The 20,152-nt window shown below is 37.9% G+C and overlaps 1 protein-coding gene and 1 long non-coding RNA gene across 7 annotated transcripts in view; one reads left to right on the top strand and one right to left on the bottom strand.

Annotated features, from left to right (window-relative positions):
* Nucleotides 1-886: 886 nt before the first annotated feature.
* Nucleotides 887-20,152, bottom strand: part of PUS10 (pseudouridine synthase 10) — an 84,690-nt gene continuing 65,424 nt past the window's right edge. For 4 of the 5 annotated variants that reach the window (XM_025261079.3, XM_025261078.2, XM_006073869.3 and 1 more), the window contains exons 9-18: nt 19,596-19,660; nt 17,987-18,072; nt 16,808-16,933; nt 12,764-12,820; nt 11,832-11,908; nt 11,684-11,739; nt 10,542-10,659; nt 5,786-5,928; nt 3,099-3,198; nt 887-1,019 (exon numbers count right to left, since the gene is read on the bottom strand). In XM_025261079.3, the coding sequence (XP_025116864.2) occupies nt 981-1,019; nt 3,099-3,198; nt 5,786-5,928; nt 10,542-10,659; nt 11,684-11,739; nt 11,832-11,908; nt 12,764-12,820; nt 16,808-16,933; nt 17,987-18,072; nt 19,596-19,660 (867 nt within the window). In that variant the 3' untranslated portion in view covers nt 887-980. Of the gene's footprint in view, nt 1,020-3,098; nt 3,199-4,682; nt 5,464-5,785; nt 5,929-10,541; nt 10,660-11,683; nt 11,740-11,831; nt 11,909-12,763; nt 12,821-16,807; nt 16,934-17,986; nt 18,073-19,595; nt 19,661-20,152 lie in introns of those variants that run through there. The other variant, XM_025261081.2, reaches the window with a different exon arrangement.
* LOC112578064 lies at nt 5,924-20,066 on the top strand. 2 transcript variants are annotated; one of them, XR_006543373.1, is made up of 3 exons: nt 5,924-6,940; nt 8,764-8,816; nt 18,847-20,066. It is a non-coding gene; the product is annotated as an uncharacterized LOC112578064 (long non-coding RNA). The 2 variants fall into 2 exon arrangements; XR_003102271.2 differs by lacking the exon at nt 18,847-20,066 and adding an exon at nt 11,587-12,580 and having other exon boundaries at nt 5,924-8,816.

Genomic DNA, 20,152 nt, shown 5'->3' on the forward strand with positions numbered 1-20,152 from the left:
CTCATGGTTATGTGCATTAAAATGACATTCTAGGTGCATGCTTCATGTAGGAGGTGCTCAATAATAAGGTTTTTTAGAAAGGACCCTAGAGACCAGGAAACTTCAGTCTTAGTCCCAGAAATGGAACTTTAGATGAATTTTAGATAAATCAATTAACTTCTATTCTTTGGTTTTCATATTTATAAAGTGGAGATGATAATACTCTTATCTACCTGATGAAGATGTTTGCAATTAGATAATATATTGAAGCACTCTGGAATAATATCAGCTTACTTTTGTTTAGCAAGTCAGTTTTTCAGAATCTTATCCCTGGGATTAAAGTCATTGAAGGCACTTGTGTCTCCTCATTTAAAAGTCTCTTACCATGGTATGCCTCAATTCCTAAGGTGTTACTTCCTCTCCCCCAGGAAACATACTGACAATTCTAGATTGTCAGAATAGTAACTTGGAGTCATTAAGATTTTGACAAATCATACCAAAACAGTACTTCTATTGGTAATCACTTGCTTGAAGCTTACTGGGAAAAATACGAATGATGTCAGATTTTCATTTGATATCCTAGAATATTATAAGGATACTGTGCTGCATAAATCTAGAGGTAACTTTTATCAAGATCATTTAAAAAATTTAAAATATGATTTTAACTATCTTATGGAGGGAAATTTTGCTGAAAGAAATTAGAGCTTCTCAGATTATCAGAGAATGTATCCTGTTTTTGTAACTCTGAATGGTTTCATTATTCATAATTTTTTGGGGATTGGAGAAAAATCATAAGACATACTTAGAATAATTCAACACAAATTATACACATAGATAGATCCTGAGATGTTACAACAAATTTAAAAATATACAGATCAACATGATCCAAATGATTTCCAAGACACCGTTGTGGTGGGTAAAAACAACCATTTTACAGTGTATGCTGGATGGACGTCCATGCTGAGCTGGAAAAGCCTACTCTTTGTTTCCAAATCTGAAAGCTAGTCATTCAGAGCAGGGGGCCAGTCAACATCTACAGACTAGAAGGAAGAAAACAAGTCATTAACACATTATTGTTCTAGTAAGCATTTACTGGTAATGCTATATATATTTAATAGTTTTAATATAATGCAACAGAGGAAACTGCATTGGAAGAAAACAGCCATAGAACATCTCAATTTAACACTCTAAAATCCACTCAAGGACTTGGGGTTCTTGGACCTGAGGTCTCTTCCTGAATTCACTGAGTATTTGGTTACTCAGCCAGTTATTTAATTGTACTTTTTGATCAAAACAAGTTTAGACTATATTTATAAACAAGTCAAGAGTATATTTAAATTTTTTAAATGTTATTTATGGGAAAATGAATGAATGCAGGGGGCAATACCAACTTTCCCTCAAAAGTCTCAGCAACTTTTAGTCTTCATTTTCCCATCCTGCATTTAACAGTACTACATTTAAAGTAGTCTTTATACTTAAAATGTTAAACAATGTTAAATAAATGTTAATAAAGTAGTACATTTAAAGTAGTCTTTATACTTACAATGTTGTTTGTAACTTAGCAACTAAATGTGAAATAAATCATTATGAAAGATCACCTGAAACTAGAAAAGGATTAGAAATTTTTGCATTCACATTAATATAATTTTTGTTGCTTTTAAAATTGAATTTATCTATCTCTACTCATCCTGGTTTGGCTCTTCTGGAACAAAACCTTTATCTTTAAGTTATAATGGAATTACAGTAGCAGACTATTGGTCTCCACATAAAACATCATGTCCCAGGCATTAGAAGTATGAAATTGCACTTTGCCTTAACTACCTAGAGGGCCTAATTTAGAAGTTAAAACAAACAAAAACAAACTACAAAAAGCAAACAACAAAACTACCAGGCCCACATTGTTTTTTAATACCTAAAGTGTAAAACCTGAAATGACTTACAAAAATCATTTTTTTAAGTTAATCTATGAGTCAATACAAGACTTGGGAATTTTTATTAGAAAAGCCCAAATAAGTATTGTGTGTATCTGTATCTTTTACAAATGCCAAGAAATACTTTGGTTTCATTTCAGAGAATAGCCATAAACCAAACACCTATATATAAATTTATGGGTGGTTTTGCAAGCCTGAAAACCAAAATTACTGACCACAGTATCTAGTATGCGTTGAGGGCAGGGGAAAGTAGGCATATTTATTGGGTTTTTAAAGTTGTACAGGTGATTGTAGTGGACAGTCAAGGCTGAGAAGCTCTGGCCTTTGGCTGTTCGACACTCCTAAGCTATCCTAAGAATTAAGGTCAAAGAAGATGAATGCATTTGGAATTTTATTTAGGAGAAGATTGTCTTCCTGAAAATGACAGTCTTACTAAGAAGATTCCCTACAACCCTAAAGGTGCTATCACTGGTTGTCCCGCAGGAGGTGTATAAAGTCTAACCCAAAAGAACTCAAGGGAAGTGCTGGTAAGCTAATAATGCTCTAGTGATCATTTGATTACCATGGCTGTTTTCACACCAGGTAATTATACCCACTTCTTTTCATTTATACTGAGATGATTCCCAAGTGCAAAAATTCACCACCCACCTTTTTTTGTGGGCTGGGGGGCTGTTTTTAATCAGATATTTACCAAAGTGTACAACTTGTGACTCAATACCTATTGGTGCTCAAATGAGGAAAATATTTATGGAGCATTTCCTGAAAGATCCATTCATTCCATCCTTCTAATTAAGAATGTAATCTGATTTCTATTCATACGATATGAATGGAGAATTTCTTTTATACTGTATCATAGAAGCCTTATGGGACTGCTTTTATTTATAAACATTGACTCATCCCATTTTCTATCCCTACTTGTTTCTGAGTAGGCTGTCTTGAATTCTCTACAAAAGAGTCCAAAGGATATGTGAGGGGCACTTAAAACTTTCTTTCCTTGCATGGTTCAAGGGTCTCATGTCATATGTTAAGCACAGTTAGTCAATTAGCTATATATTTGTAAGAATCATAAACAAGACCAATTTCAAATATCTATTAAAGTGAACAGTACTATTTGGCTTAGTGCTGCAAGAGCATAATGTTGGCTGAATTCAGTGTGTAAACAGGCATTTCCACAATAAAATGGTTTACCTCAACATCCAGCTCAAGAATGTCTGCAGTCACATCCATCAGAGAGCCAATGTTTGGCTTGGTTCTTCCAAAGTCTCCATGTACAAACTCTTTAATGTAGCTGAGGTTTGTTTAAGGATAAAATGAAGATAGTCATGTAATACCAACTGTTAGGTGAGATTTGACAGGTTGGAGGGGAAATGACAAAAGCAGAAATGCAACAGAAGGGAGTTTATTTCTGAGCCGTGATTGGGACGTATATCTTAGAAAATATAGCTATGGCAATAAATAAGCTATGGCAAACTGATTCCTACCAGTCTGGGAGCCAACACTGGGGCCTAGAGCCTATGTTTACACCAAACTTAACCAAGAGTCATGACTTTTCTTTTGGCTCATCTCCAAGCGCCAAAGTTTGAATATGGATTTTTAAAATTAACTGTAGTTCAATGCTTTTTAAAAAAGAACTTCAGCTGTTTTCTTTTTTGTCACAAATTCTATTTTGCCATCTTTTTGGTCTCATCATTTTTTAGTAATGACAGCAGATACCTGCCAAATGGTAGGTTTTCACAGGGTCACTCATGGTGACATTATTGATGGCTTCTCTTGTAACATGACGCAGTGACACAATAACAATAGGATGGGAGACAATGTACATATTTAGACTTAATGAAGGTCCTTCAGAAGGATTCTAAATTCTAGTTGTTTGCAATTCTTGCATGGTTAGCAATAGAACTAATTCTTTTGTGTGTGTATTTTTCTTATAGATTTTCAAATTTCAAAGTCAATGATTAATCCTAGAATTATTCAGATTACCTTAATACTCCTTACACAGAACTCTACTACAATCTTAACTGTATTTTACCTGAGAGATATGTTTTTGCCAGCATTCAGTAAACACTCATTTAGCCTATGTTATCTATAAACCAGTACTTAGTATAAAAATGTAATATAATTTGAATATAAAAGTTTATTCTGAGATGATAAATATAAAGTTAAAACCATAATGATGATATTAAGTCTTCCTCACTTTCTGATAATTTGTTCACTGTACTTTCACCAAATATTTTGACTCAAACATAAGGTATATAGTTATCTAGTTAACTGTCTTCTTTGCTGAACTCATAATTGCTCAACCATCCCTTTTCCCTCACCTCTTTAGAGAGTGCTACTTCTGAATAGCAATGATGAGGGAGCATGAGAAAAAGTCCCAGAATAACCAATTAAAAGGTCCATAATGGTTTTTATTCATAGCCAGAGGGATGAAGTATAAGTCAAATGAACTAGTTCGGTATACTGAGCAATATATGAGAAAAATTCACATAATTCTGTGAATTATGGACTCTAAAGTTTTACGATGTAATAGTCTTCCTTGGTTAATGCCTTAGACTTGTTCTAAAAGTATGTTAGTGAGATTGAAAAGACATTGGCTTCTCCATAAGACCACTGCATTCTTCTTAGCACATCAAAACAAATGCTAAAATTAGATGAAAATGTATGTCTTTTATATCTGTGATTTCTCTGAAATTCCACCCACTGTCCATCTACAATAAGCAAATGTGCTCCATGTCCCCTGGTCTAAATAGGTCATCACTTGATTGAAACTACAAAAATTTAGGAGATTTTCAGAGTAAATAACCTGTACCTATTTTAGCTTGGTCAGTCCTGGGGTGGAGTAGGTAAAGAGAAGAGGAGAGAAGATTGATGGAAAGGAGAGGCAGACTAGTAACAGAAAGACAGTAAGAATGCTATTTGGTAATTAAAACTTGACTTATTTCTCCCCTGTTATTATATCCAATAAGTTGTCATGAGTTTTATACCAATTAGAAGGTTTCATACTTCATATTATTCAATCACAAAATAGCATCAAACCAAGAAACAAATAAAAACTTGGGGGCACTTTTGAAAAATAAACTAAAACTAAGACAAAGGCAGTTCCCTGATATATTTTAACCCAGCAACTAAGATCTGATACAAGGATTTCCCTGGTGGCTCAGATGGTAAAGTGTCTGCCTATAATGCGGGAGACCTGGGTTCAATCCCTGGGTTGGGAAGATCCCCTGAAGAAGGCAATGGCACCCCACTCCAGTACTCCTGCCTGGAAAATCCCATGGATGGAGGAGCCTGGCAGGCTACATCCATGGGGTTGCAAAGAGACACGACTGAGCAACTTCACTCACTCACTCACTCAAGATCTGATACAAAACCACACAAAGCAGGGTAGGTTACAAACAAATGATTTAAACTGGGACCATTCTTTTGTTCTGGGCCAGTGGCCGGATAACGTGAAGGTCTGCATGTGAAGTGGGGCCACTCCCATCCATCACCCCTGTTTAATCATCTGGGGCAGAATGCTGAAAGGACCTAAATGTGGTTGTCAGTATGTGGCCTGCAAAATGTGTTAAGGCATGAATCAATCAAATGTGTTCCCTGAGCCCTTACTATGCCCTCAGTACCTCAGCATTGTGTAAGACACTACATATTTTAAGGCTCACATTGAATTGGCTGCTGCCTCGTGATTTACAATGTCATTTTGAAAAACACAAATTTAATAGGTCAAAATACCTCAGATAGAAAAAAAAAATTCTTCTACAACCCAAACCTTTCCTGAACAGTTTCTCAAGATAAGGTTGAACCTCTTTCTCAGGGTGGCATGAATTCTCCCAATAGGATTCTGGAAGACTTAGTGCTACACAAGGGTGAAAGGATACGTTCCAGCTTGAGTCTTCAGGTAGAGGCGGAAATGGTGCTCGTCCACATAGCGTGTCTCCATGGAGTGAATGATGCGAGTTCTCACAGCCAGGGGCCTCCGGTGAAGGACCCGTAAAGGTGTTTTCTGGTCAATCTTTAAGTCCTAGAGAAGGATATGAAACCATGTTTCAGCTTTCCTGCCCAGTGAAGCCTGTCTTAGCATCTCCTTTGTCATCCATGGCTCACTATAGATGTTTTCTTAAGGATCCCATCTATTACTATCAGGATAAAAACTAATACTATAATAAATTGTATTCTCTAAGGTTCAAACTTTGTGGGACTTCCTATAATCTAGTCCACAATTACTTATCTTCTGGGCCCCAGTACACCATATAAAAACAAACAAAGTATCATTGATTTGAAGTAAATGATACCCAAGGTCTCTTTTGCTCTAGCACTGACAAATTGATTGGACCCTGGAGTGTTATCCTGCCCATTAAACAAAGATCTTCTAGAAGATAATGTTCTTACTTTTTTTCCCCCTAACCCAGCAGAGTGACCTAATAGTGAGGAATTCATACTGAGGTGAAAAATGGTGTTTATAGAAGATGGACATCAGTATCACTTGTGTGCCTGGGCAGTGTCCATGTTGTAGGGATAATAATATACCTATTCACAGGGTTATTTCTTTTTGTTCTACAAAAGGAAATATCTGGGAAATTAAGAGCTGCATCATTGTCTAGGGTGGTATTTCAGAATAACAATTACAAGTAAACCAGAACCTCTCAATATTTGTCAGCCCAGTTCAAGTTACTTGAGAATTACATTGCATGTTTTTTTTTTACAGCTCAGCTTTTTAGGGACAAAGGCTTGGTTTTCTCACAATTAGAGATGTCCTTTTATGTCACAAGATATAAAGAAATACAGGTTAATATTGTAAAAGGCCAACTAATTCCCAGTTTTAAGAATAGATACTGGGTATAACCAGCAATGTAGGTTCACAAGAACTTTGAATCCTTTGCAATTTCTTGTTGGAACAACTCCTTCCTGATTTATGTGATTAGTAAGTGCCTGAAGCCATGCTGAGAAAAGAAGGATTTCTGTCTGGGCTCTCCTCTATCAAGTTCTCCACCAAGAAAGAAGAGCAGGTTCTGACAAAGACTACACTTGAAATGGTATGACTGCTTTCTTTTATCAGAGCAGTGAGTCAATGGCTCCTCCTAACTTGTGGGTTTTACGATTCTATAATTCTTTGATTTTAGAAGCACTTTGTTCGGATGAGATAACTTGTCTCTATAAGGTCTAACATTACTCTGGTCAAAAAGACCAAAAAGAAAAAAAGGACAAGGCTGAATTATTATAGAATCTATAAAGATATGGTCTCCACTTTAGGGCATAGAAGCAGCTGGGCTTTAACAGTGTGACTAGGTGCAGGGCGCCCTTCCCCTGTTTCCAGAGTCATTCCTGGGACTCTGACCCAGGAGCAGGCAATGGAGTTAAAGCTGAGCCATAAGACACACCACCGCTTCTGACACAACACTCAGACGGACACACACTCGTCTGTCTTTTTGGTCTCTTGGTTTTTTAGTAAACAAAATGAAACCACTTCATTTACTCCAACACTGCTTTGCTTTCCCACACTGCTGAATTTTTCAGAAACACATATAAAGATACACAGTGATTTCTTCCTTACAACTAGGTTGCCCTGGACTTCCCTGGTGGTCCAGTGGTTGAGAATCTGCCTGCCAGTGCAGGGGACATGGGTTTGATACCTGGTCTGGGAAGATTCCACATGCCACGGGGCAGCTGGGCCTGTGACACAACTACTGAGCCCAAGCTCTAGAGCCTGTGCTCCACAACAGAAGCAGCCACCACAATGAGAAACCTGTGTAGCGCAACTAGAGAGAGAGCCCGTTTTCATCATGAAGGTCCAGCACGGCCAACACACACACACACACAAACTAGATTGCCCTTCAAAAAAGAGGAGACAAAGAGTAAATCTGACTTTTTTTCAGAATGGGGCAGTAATCCGTTTTTATACTTTTGATGCCAATAGGAATATCTGAAAAACGTTTTAACCCTAGCACTTTAAGAAAATGATTAGATGTCAGTTATCATCAGTCCACTTGGGCTGTGGTCCATTAAAACAGACCTGTTCACTACTTAGGGTATACCTATAACAATCATCTCAGCATTATTTCTGAATTAGCTCTATGGCTACTCCCAAACCGTCAATCTATTGTTAAAGTGGGTTTCTATTTTCCCCACAGCATTCTAAATGATATGTACGCATGTCATGGGGTAGAGGCTTAGAAATTTGTTTCACAATCTTAAAGAAATTTGTCTTAGTATAACTATCATTCTAAAGACTCTCAACAATAGAGCCAAAAGCCAAAGGGCCTTAGATATGGAATCACAGAAGCCAAGAAGTGGAGGGCCCACTGGGGATCATCTAGTCCACCCGTCATTTTATAGATGAACTTCTCTCAGTAGGTGACATGTATGTTTTCACCAAAATACTCATTATTAAAATGAACACTATCTTGCACCTTGCTTCCCCCGCCCACCCCCCCAACCCCACCAATGTTATGGATGTTCCTACAAGTCACAGATGTAGACCTACCTCTATCTTTTTTCCCCAACAGTTTTAGACATATATACATACAGCAACACAAATGGGATCACATGTTTTAGTTTTTTCAAAACAGCTGCATAATATTCCAACATGTTCTACCATTTCCTTATCAAAGGAAATTTACTTTGTTTACAGTTTTGTTGATTTTCTCACTCTGAACAATAAGTCAACAAACATCTTTGTGCACATATCCTTATACACTGAAGTTTTATTTCTTCAGGACAGATTGCCAACAGGGGAAGTACTGGGTAGACCATTAAATTTTTATTTTCACAGTCACCGCCACATTGTTTTCCAAAAGGCTAAAACACTTATATTTCTATTGAAAATATAGCTAACTAGCCTTCTCCCTCCAACCAACAGGCATTCTTAGCCTCAGAAGAATAAAGTGATGTCATTGTTACTTCAGTCTAGAGGTAAAGTATCTTTTCAAATGATTCTTGGCCATTTGGAGTTGCCATTTTTTCAGCAGTCTGTTCAAATAATTTGTCCAATTTTCTCTATTGGGTATTTATGTTTTTCATAAGTATAAATCCTATTTATGGTATTTCTTTTGCCATACATTTTTTTTGTCCAGTCATACATATGTGTATATATAACCACACACTGTATCATCCTCTATATATTCTTTTATTATTATTATTGTTATTTCTTTTTGGCTGTGCTGGGTTTCGTTGCCACACACGGGCTTTCTCTAGTTGTGGCGAGCAGGGGCTACTCTCTAGTTGTGGTGTGCAGGCTTCTCTTTACTGTGGCTCCTCTTGTTTTAGACCACGGCTGTAGAGTGCATGGGCTCAGTAGTTGTAGCACATAGGCATAGTTGCCCGTGGCATATGGGAACTTCCCAGGCCAGGGATCAAACCCGTGCCCATGCATTGACAGGCAGATTCCCAACCACTGGACCACCACAGAAGTCCTTTATAGTCTTATAGCTTGTTTTTTTTCCCCCACCTTTAGTATTCATCAGGAACATTTCCCTTTGTCAATGAATATTCATCTTCCATAAAATTTCTAACATCTGGCTAGTAACAGTCCATCATACCAGATAAGCCATAAGACTAAACCAGTCCCCTCTAGATTTTTACAAAATATTGCCCATTTAAACAATGTTATGATAACTACATATTTGTGCCCATTTTTGCTCATTCCTTGCATGTGAAAATGAGTTATCTTTACAGGAAAAGGTGGGGACAGGTGGAAAGAAATACTCAAATGATTGTGTAGATCCTCAAGAGCAATGTCCTCATGTGAAGGAAAATCTAGCATGTGCCAAAACATTTGTGCCCTACATATATCACCCTGACATATTGATTTACAATATGTTTTATCTGTGCGGTTAATCTGAGCACCAATTCTATTAGATAAATTCTGTTTTCTATTTCCTTTCTACAGATGGTCAAATATAATAATAGCATTGTTGAGTGTTTTCTATATGCCAGATCCTATCATAAGGGCTTTATATGACTAAACCTGTTTAATTCTTCTAACTAATTTTATCGATGAAGAAACTGAAAAACAAGGAAGCTAAGCAACTCATCCAAAGTCATACAACCAAGAAATGCAGAACCAAGATTTGTACCCAGGTTATCTGTTCTTGGAAAAGGAAATGGCAACCCACTCCAGTATCCTTACCTGGAAAATCTCATGGACAGAGGAGCCTGGTGGGCTGTAGTCCATGGGGTCGCAGAGTCGGACACGACCGAGCGACTAATGCTAATGCTATCTGTTCTTGGAGTCAGACTCCTAATCAATAGCAACACTGCCTCTCAGACAGGTTAGATGGATTACTCACTCATTTAAGGAGTAAATGGCAGAGCCAGAATTTAGAACCAGGTTTCACAGCCCCTGGTGGCTCAGTGGTAAAGAACCCGCCTGCCAATCCATCCCTGGGTTGGGAAGATCCCCTGGAGAAGGAAACAGCAACCCTCTCCAGTATTCTTGCCTGGGAAATGCAATGGACAGAGGAGCCTGGCAGGCTACAGTTCAAGGGGTTGCAAAAGAGTTGGACATGATTTAGCAACTAAACAACAGCAACAATTCAAGAGTCCCCAAAGCCAGTGTGCCATGACTTGGTAATAAATGAGAAGACAAAAGACTTTCATAGTCAGTAGAAAAATAAAAGAATTAGAGCACTGAAGTACCTTTATGTCATCTAGGAATTCAATGTCCTTCCTCTGTATTGCTTTATTTGTCCATATTAAGGCACTGTAGGTCTTGGTCTTCTCTTCTTCACCTTCTTTCATATGTCCTATTGCCTCTCTAAACAAAAACAATAAAAGTCTGTCTGAGTTTATAAAATACAGATAAGCCTTGCCCCAAACTTCTCTTTCTTTAAAAATAGCTTTAGTGAGATATAATTTACATACAATTCCTCTGTTTAACTGAACGATTCAGTGATTTTTAGTACGTTTACAGAGCTGTGCAGCAACTACCTCAATCTAGTTTTAGAACGCTTTAATCACCCCAAAAGAGAAACTCCACACCCAATTGCAGTCACTTCTCATTCCCCATTTCCCCCAGCCGTTGGCAACCACTAGTTGACTTTATATCTCTATAGACATCTCTACTCTGAACATTTTACATAAATATGAATACTGTAAAATGTACAATATGTGGTATTTGATGTCTGGATTCTTCATAATGTTTTTAAGGTTCATCCACGTTGCCACATGTATCAGTATTTCAAAGTAAAGTACTGATATTTTACCACTGATTTTCCATTGTATGGATATACCATTTTGTTTATCCATAGACATTTTGGTGGTTTCTACTTTTTGCTATTGTGAGTAATGTGACTAAAAGCATTCATGCAGAAGTCTCTGTGTGGATGTACATTTTCACTTCTCGTTGGTATATAGCTAGAAGTGGAACTACTGGGTCAGATGGTTACTATATATTTAACCCTTTGAGAAACTGCCAAATTGTTTTCCCAAGTGGTACTAGTTACAATCCCACAGGAATGTATAAGGGATCCAATTTCTCCACATTTTGCCAATACTTGCTGTTTTCTGTCTTTTTTGTTAAGTGGGATCTCGCCGTGGTTTTGATGTGCATTTTCCTAATGACTAATGATGCTGAACACTTTTTCATGTATTCACTGGCTATTTGTATATCCTCTTTGGAGAAATGTGCACTTAACATTCTCTCCATTTTTAATCAAGTTGTTTTCTTATTATTGAGTTGCAGGAGTTCTTTATATATTCTGGATACAAATCCCTTATCAGATAAATGATCTGCAACCAAAACTCCCCTCTTGAGACATCACCAGTGAGCCTACCCTTACCTTGTGACAAGCTGCAAGTCACGGACTTGGATTTTGTTAGATGAGTTATTAATTTTCTGTAGTATTAGAAAAAGAAAAACAATTAGCAACTCTAGTTCAGTCACAGAGTTGCAGAAACATGACAATTTTCATGTCATGAGTGGTTTACCTGCTGAAGTTCCTTAATTTCTTGTGAAGTGAAATGTACTCTATGAGGATTCACCAGCTCAATTGCAAAGGGCCTTCCTGGCAGCACACACCCCGTCATGAAACAGAAACGTGTTGATGGAGTTAACATTTGGGCTAATGCAAGAGGGTTGGGAGGTGTGAAAAAACGAGTTGAGCTCTACAGGACGGAAAGTTCAGTGACATGACTACATCTGGTGGAGGGAAGAATGTGTGAAAAGAATCAAGGGGCTTTTGGGGGGCTGCTAAACCCCAGTACAGGCAATATGTGAAAATGACTGCTTTCCCAAAAGTCCATGAACAAGCCTGTATTAATTTACAAAATCATGTCCAAACAGCCACTAATTGACTTGGTTACACTAATGTAACGTTGTCACGTGCAGCAATGCCCAGGTATACCAAGTTGAAATACATTCTCCTAGCCTAGTGAAATGAAAAGCTGAGATTCCATGAGAAGAAGGGACTATAAATCTAGAATAGTTCAGGATTACTCTCATCATCTTTCTTGTAATGCAATAATATAAAATGAGAAAAATGAAGGCTAAGAGAGCAGGAACATCTTTTCAGTGAAGATGTGCACTTTGAAAACTGTACTGGTACTGAAATGTTATTAAAAGGAACAATGAATAATCAGACTTTTGGAAAAAATCAAGTACCTGTTTGTTAATGCACAACTGTAAAAGTCCCTTATAACCTATAGGTATGCAATAAAGATGGCTTCTGAAGAAATGATCCCTGTTAAAATATAATCATATAATTTACAAGTGTAGCTCCAAAATCTACAAGGCTTCCTCTCATGGAGAATCTCTGGGCTCTGCCAACTTTGATTCTGATTAAGTGACTACAGAAAACCTACTGCCTGAAAAGGGTGATAATCTGAAAGTTAGTTCTAGTCAAGTGATGTCGCAATCTTACCATTTCCTAATGTTCTCACATCTACATCTTCTCTTCCAGAGGAAGAAAAATTAAAGCCTTTGGAAAGCAGATAAAGAAAAAAAAAAAATCAGCAACGTAATAGTCCTAGACTTACATTCCCACCCTGGGTAGAAACCCAATTTGTCTTAATCTACAGGAGAATCCAAAGGAATAGTCATCATCACGACTCTAGTCCTAATGTCTACTGAAAATAACAATGATAATAATAAATACTATTTATTGAGTACTTATTACATGTTAGACACTGAGCTAAAATTCTGCATACATTATTTCATTTATTCCTTACTGTAACCTTATGAGGTAAGTATTAAATGAAAGAACACTAAGCTTCTGAAAGGTTAAGTACTTTCCCCAAGGTAACACAATTAAAGGGCAGAGGTAAAAGCCAGATCTTTCTTATCATCCCATGCCACCAATCCCATGGGAAAGCCAAAGGCAGAGCACTGTTTGGAGAAAAGCCCTGCTACCAAACTGGCTACAAACTTATGGTGAAAAATCTTTCTTCTTTTTCTTAAAATAAAATCCAAACAGTATTTGAGAATTAAACTCCATGAAAGGAAGGGACAAGAAAAAGTTTGACTCTAAAAGCAAATTCATTATATAAGCAAACTTAAGCTGGGGCCACAATAAAACTAGTATATATTTTAAGATAGATGGATCATCACAGACTAAAAGCTACAAATCCTGGGGTGGGAAAGTGGAAATATGGAGTGGAGCAGAGGGTGGGGGAGTGGTTCCATGACAACTTTCTTAGATACAGAACCAACGGATGATTTTACCAGAGCCAACATTACCACGAGCAGGCTGTAGTTTGTCTTACACGTGCGCACCTCCATCCCCAATCCAACCACAGGGAACTAGGGCCCTACAGTGACTGAGCCATAACCTGTGGCTGATGGGGTGGAGGGAATGAACAGGACACAAAGAGGAAGATCTCCCTGTGACTCTTCAATCAGATCAGAAACCTCAAATGCATAAATTAGCCCATAAAGCTTCCCCAAAATTCCAGCCCCTCAACAAGAAAGTACAGAAAAATAGGCTCTTGAGAAGCCCAAAGGAACAATAAATCCAGACTAAGGGATAAAGGGTATTTATTACATCTTTTAGAAAAAATGTTGCAAGTTTGGACCCTACACTGAGAAATACTTTGGGGGGCAAACTTTAGAACTTTATTTGTATGCAATTATGAATAACAGAAATTTAGGGGGGTTCACGGAGAGGGCAATGGCACCCCTCTCCAGTACTCTTGCCTAGAAAATCCCATGGATGGAGGAGCTTGGTAGGCTGCAGTCCATGGGATTGCTAAGAGTCGGACATGACTGAGTGACTTCACTTTCACTTTTCACTTTCATGCATTGGAGAAGGAAATGGCAACCCACTCCAGTGTATCTTGCCTGGAGAATCCCAGGGATGGGGGAGCCTGGTGGGCTGCCATCTATGGGGTCGCACAGAGTTGGACATGACTGAAGCGACTTAGCAGCAGCAGCAGGGGAGTTCAGGATGGGGAACACGTGTACCCATGGCTGATTCATGTCAATGTATGGCAAAACCCACTACAATATTGTAAAATAACTAGCCTCCAATTTAAATAAATTTAAAAAAATATTCATATTATGTCTTGCCTTATCCCCCAAATCCTGTGAGTTCTACAAACTTCTCAATGGAACAGATATTTCAAACAACAACAAAACCAAGAACAAGAATGATCAGGAACAATGATCAGGAAAAACAGGGTCAAGAAAGATAAGGGGTTCAGTAGTCTGTAGTGACCCTTATACTTGGGGACAGACAGCCAATGGGACTGAAGGAAGGGCAGAGGTCAGATGATGGATGGCCTCAGAATATCAAGTTATATAGTTTGGACTTTACCCTGTAGCTGAAACATTGACCAGTTTTCAGCAGGCAACTGACATGACAAATATTTATTCAATAAGTGAAGTAATAAATGTATTGGGAAAACATTTCTTAGACACATTGGTTTTGAGAGTGTGTCAAAGTTTCACTTGTTAACTAGAGAACTGGCAAGTAGAGACTATGACGTGCCAGTTTGAAGTGACTGAAAAACAAGTCTGTATCTCCCACTGAGGGGAAGGACCCTTTATAGAAGTAGTTAAGCTGCTTCATGCAATACTGGTTTATTTTCATAGAGCTGTAAAGTGTAGAGGTACAACAGTCAGAACCATCTTCCCAGAGCTGTCAGATGTGAATCACAGAAGTGACAAGTAATATATCTGAGAAGCACAAGTTTAGCAAACTGATGCTACTAATCAGGGATTTCAGACAACAAGGTTTTATTTCATGACAGGCAATTAGCACAGAGGCCCAGAGGTCTGCTTTTTCTCAAGTGGCTCTTTATAAATTTCCTAAACATACAATTACAGTTTGCTTTCTTTTCAGTTTGGGGACGATTTTTTTTCCTTCTCAAGTGGACTATAACAAGGAATTACCTCATGAAAGATTGCAAGGGGGAAATATACAGGTGTTCCAGAACCCCTCTATAGCCCTCTTGGTAATGGGGGATTCCTTGGAACCCAAAAAATCAGAACTAAATCTTGTATCTTCTGGGAAATAAGGTGGCCCCAAAAAAGAGTTTGAAAGAGACTTTTCATGATAATGCTTTATTTTCACTTCTTTGTAACCTGAATAAGTCTTATGAGATAACCAGTGTGTAAATATTAAATTAAGTAGGTAAAAGTTCATGGCAATAGCCCTGAGTCTTTACTGTTAAGATTTTGGAAAATGTTAGGTTGCTAGGTTACTTTCTTTTCCATTCAGTAAACAGTTCCTAAAGGCCTTTTTAAAAAGGGCCCACCTACCTGACAGGCAACAAATTATAAAAGGGATACGGCTTTGAAGTGCTTCTCTTTCCTTCTGACAAGCAGAGAGCTGGAAGGGACAGGGCATCTCATTTCGATCACTTGTCTGCCTTTACTGAAGCACGTTTGTCTAAGGTTTGCCAGAGAGAAAGAAGGATGTCTAGCTGGTCTTTCAAAAAAGATGTTCTAATTATGCTAGGAGACCTACTCCAAAGAGTATGATATACTTGCTGCTGCTGCTGCTAAGTCGTTTCAGTCGTGTCTGACTCTGTGCGACCCCATAGACGGCAGCCCACCAGGCTTCCCCGTCCCTGGGATTCTCCAGGCAAGAACACTGTAGTGGGTTGCCATTTCCTTCTCCAATGCATGAAAGTGAAAAGTGAAAGTGAAGTTGCTCAGTCCTATCTGACTCTAGTGACCCCATGGACTGCAGCCTACCAGGCTCCTCTGTCCATGGGATTTTCTAGGCAAGAGTACTGGAGTGGGGTGCCATCGCCTTCTCTGATGATATACTTACTCATTGACTATGTTTTTTCCTGATATACAACATGATTTCCTCTGATTGAAATCTTAGTCCCTTTCCTCTAAGTCTAATCCTGGGTGAAATCACAAGGTTTTTTGCTCCTTTGACCTGACAGGCCTACTGAGACAAAGAAAGCATATTCCTGACAGGGTCTGACTCAGCTCACAAACCTGGGCTTGTTAATACCTAAGAAATTAAAACAACAACACTACTATTAACTCTTTGTGAAATGGTTGCTGTTGATCTATCTTCTCTAGGTCTGAACTCTATTCTAGGACATTTTAGCTGTTAAGATGGAAGCCAGTCATTTGCCAGTGGTTACTCTTGAATAAGCAATGGATATGGAAGCTGTGTTTTAATTTCCTCATATTCCCAATAAGAGGCTGAAGCTAAGGTGTCCCAAGGTCAGAACTTAAGTGCATTCATTTAAAGTAGTTTCAGTTGTTTTGAATTTGCCCAGGAAAAGCCAGTTGTCTTGAGAAAACAGAGAAATCTTAGGGCAGCTTGGCTCAAATCCAGCCCTGGGCAGACGCGCTCAGGACATGGCAATCCCTGTTCACAGGAAGCTGCTAGGCAAGGGGCCCAGACTTGGTGGTGGTTTACAAAATACAGAAATCTTTCCTGCCACCTCCAAGAAGTCTATTTGTGAACAAGTATTTAAAATATGAATATTATAACACTTACTTTCTGCTTTGAACACTTTCAAAAGATGGTCTGAAATTAATTCTTCTACTGAAGATTCCAGCTTCCTTTCTCCATCAATTATCCAAGGAGTTTGTGGTAGATTCCTGGAGTATTTATTGTATCTCCCTGGCAAAGAAATATAAAGGTTACCTGGCTGGGATGGTGTGATTAACACAGCAGAATAAAAAGGAAAGTAACAACTATCCACTAAGTGCCAATATTCTAGGGGCTATGATACAAAACAAGGCTTAGCCTTTGACTAATTTATAATGTAATTTAGTGACTTAGCACGTACACATAATTCAGTGAAAAAATTTAAGGTAGCAATAGAAGAGATGGCTAAAGACACGGTATGAATCATCAGTGAGTTCTAAAGGAATGCTCAGTATACTTATTAACCTGACTGACTGACTGAACAAGTTACAATATTATGGAACACACCAAGGATCACTTAAAAAAAGAGCAACTAACTGCTTTTATGCCTGATTGATAATACTCTCAGTGTAAGAGTCATTGGTATTCCAAAGAGTTCAAATACAGGAAATTTTGAAGTTTTTATAAGTTAAAAAAAAAAGAAAACACCCTAACAGAATATGACTCACTGTTTTATGAATAAAGCTATGCTGAGGCAGGTAGGTTTTATTACCCCAGGGCAGGGTATTATAGTCAAGACTAAAGAGCGATTTCATTTCAGCTATTACTATGAAACAGCTATAGCTTTCAAAACAAAAACTGTCTAACCAGATTTACCTCTTAGGAAAGTCAATGCAACAATTTCTTTTTCGAATCAGAAGCAAAGTGTTTAGCCACTTTGCAGATAAAAAAATTTTTTTTCCCCTGGATTGACTTCATGTTGTAAAACATCCTCTCTGTTCTCTTGATTAGTTTTTGGTCTGTACATCTACCCATATTTCTACTTGGCCATCTCTGATGAAAACTGTTAAAATCTGGGCTGTATCATTTCCTTTTGGCATGGCATTTTAAATATCAAATCTCTTTAGTGATCCATAAGAATACTTATAAAACCTAAATAAACTTGACTATCAGGTCTAGTGCTTAAAAGAGTTAACTAATCAGAAACTAATAACAATAAGAAGGAAACAGAGAAGAAGTCAATTGAGTTTTTCAGAAAGGAGAGACAATTGACAGTGTAAGTATATTCTAGACTAAGTATTTTACCAGCCACAAAAACAGCACCATGAGCACATTCAATTTCAAGAACAGTGCATACAGCCTTTGGTGAGTTTGGAGGACAAGGAAACTGCCTGCAAAACAAAATAAATTTTACAGCTACTATTTTCCAGACATGATATTGAATCACATAACTAAGATGAATCAGCACTGCCTGAGATGCACAGAGCCTGCGTTTCTCAAGGACTAAGCCTCCCCCGAATTTTAAATTTGGGAACTGTTAGGGTCTTCTGGGACTCTGGAGGACCACTTTTAATACATGAGAACTGCACTAAGTAAATCAGGGCTCTGCTAATAACATTCAGACTCAGGAGGCCTCATGTTCCCAGATGATAGTTTTCAACATCAGCCTTGAGATTTGCGGGGAAAAAATCCACACATATGTAGTAGAAGCCTCTCTGGGCTCATTTTAGTATCCATGAACACTTGCTGCTGCTTACAAAATCCTCAATCATTTGGGTAAAGCTGGTGTGCAGTCAGAGATTGGTCATGTGAGTATGGCACACCTGTGGGGAGGGTAGTCCACCATTTTTCTCTCTTCATTTCAACTATGATCTTGGAAATCAGACCAGAGCCAGAATAAGTGAAATGTGGCTGACTTTAGCTAAGAAACTTCAATCCAGCTGAGGACAGACAGGAGAAAGCAATGTATGACTTTATTCTCTGTCCATCATCTGGGAACTTCCAAGAACTGGAGTCTCTCTATAAATGACTAAATGTGGATTTAATCCAAAATGCTTGTGTTGAAATTTTCAGTTTCCCAAGATGTCTTAACAAAGAAATCACTTAGAAACTCAGGCACTACTGCTTGTAGAGAGTAACTGTCTTTTGTTTCTAAAATTTAACAGGGACTTCCTTGGCGGTGCAGTGGTGAGGGCTCCACACTTCAACTGCAAGGGGCACAAGTTCGATTCCTGGTGGGGGAACTAAGATCCCACACAGCATGGTCAAAACAACAACAACAAAAACTTAATAAAAATATTTCTATTCTGAGATATGTTTAGTCAGCAAAATATATGAAACCTTCCTCATAACTTCCTTGTTTGAAATTTATTCAAGGCTATTCTGGAAGGATAACTATGATAATATCTTATCTTAAATGAAACGAACACACTGAGTATTAAAATGTAAGATTTATTGTAGTTCAGCATACTTTAGCAAGAAAGGAAACTCATGAGCCTTTTCCTCTCTCTTCTGGAGATGTACAATAACAGGAAATCCAGGATGAGGGATGTAATGGGGCTAGTACTAGCCTGGAGAATCAGGAAACCTGGCTCAACATCCAACACTCAATCTTAGGCAAGTCAACCTCCACTTTGGACCTCAGTGTTGTTGTAAAGTCGCTAAGTCATCCTCTTCTAAAAGATAAACAAGTTGGACATGATTCATAAATCTAAATATTAATTTGAGAAACACTTATTGAACACCACTACATGCCAGATACTGAGCCAGGAAGTAGGGATATAATGGAGATTAAGACACAATGCTGGTCCCAAAAATACATCCAGTCTAGTTTCAGAGATAATCCAGATTATTTCTAACATTCCCTTTATTCTAAAATTCCATGATTATTTCTTGTTTCTATACTTCTACTTACTTGCAGAAGTCCTCTTCTTTTATCTTATTCAAAGCTTTCATAACTGCCATTCTAGTGAATACTGACTACATAGGGTAAAATGAAAAGAAAAAAAAAATACATATTATCACCTATATAAGAAAACATCAGAGTTGAAACAGAACATGGTTGGAGAAATTATAATCATTTTAAACCATACTTAAAAGGGAGAAATACTTAATAGCTTCAAGAAAATAAAGAAAATACAGCACAAGTGTCCATACTGTCAGTTCTGTGACTGGATGCTTCTCTTCAATTTAGGCTATGTCTATAATATCAGGTGGATCTAGCGGAATATGTCTTCTTCACTGCACTATCCCACTCCCCTCAAAATATGGTATTTTTCAAATACAAAAAAATGATGACATGGCAGGAAATGTGCTTCAAATATTTTTTCTGAGACCTCAAAAGAAATTTAGATGGACCCATCTCTCTTTTCTTCTCTACATCCCTTCAGGGGTCACAGTACATAATTTAGGAGTTGGCTGCCAGGATAAGGGGTAAAACAGAGCCAACTAGCATGTCTTGACAACCAGTAA

Source organism: Bubalus bubalis, chromosome 12 (genome assembly GCF_019923935.1).
Source record: "Bubalus bubalis isolate 160015118507 breed Murrah chromosome 12, NDDB_SH_1, whole genome shotgun sequence".
Classification (NCBI taxonomy): domain Eukaryota; kingdom Metazoa; phylum Chordata; class Mammalia; order Artiodactyla; family Bovidae; genus Bubalus; species Bubalus bubalis.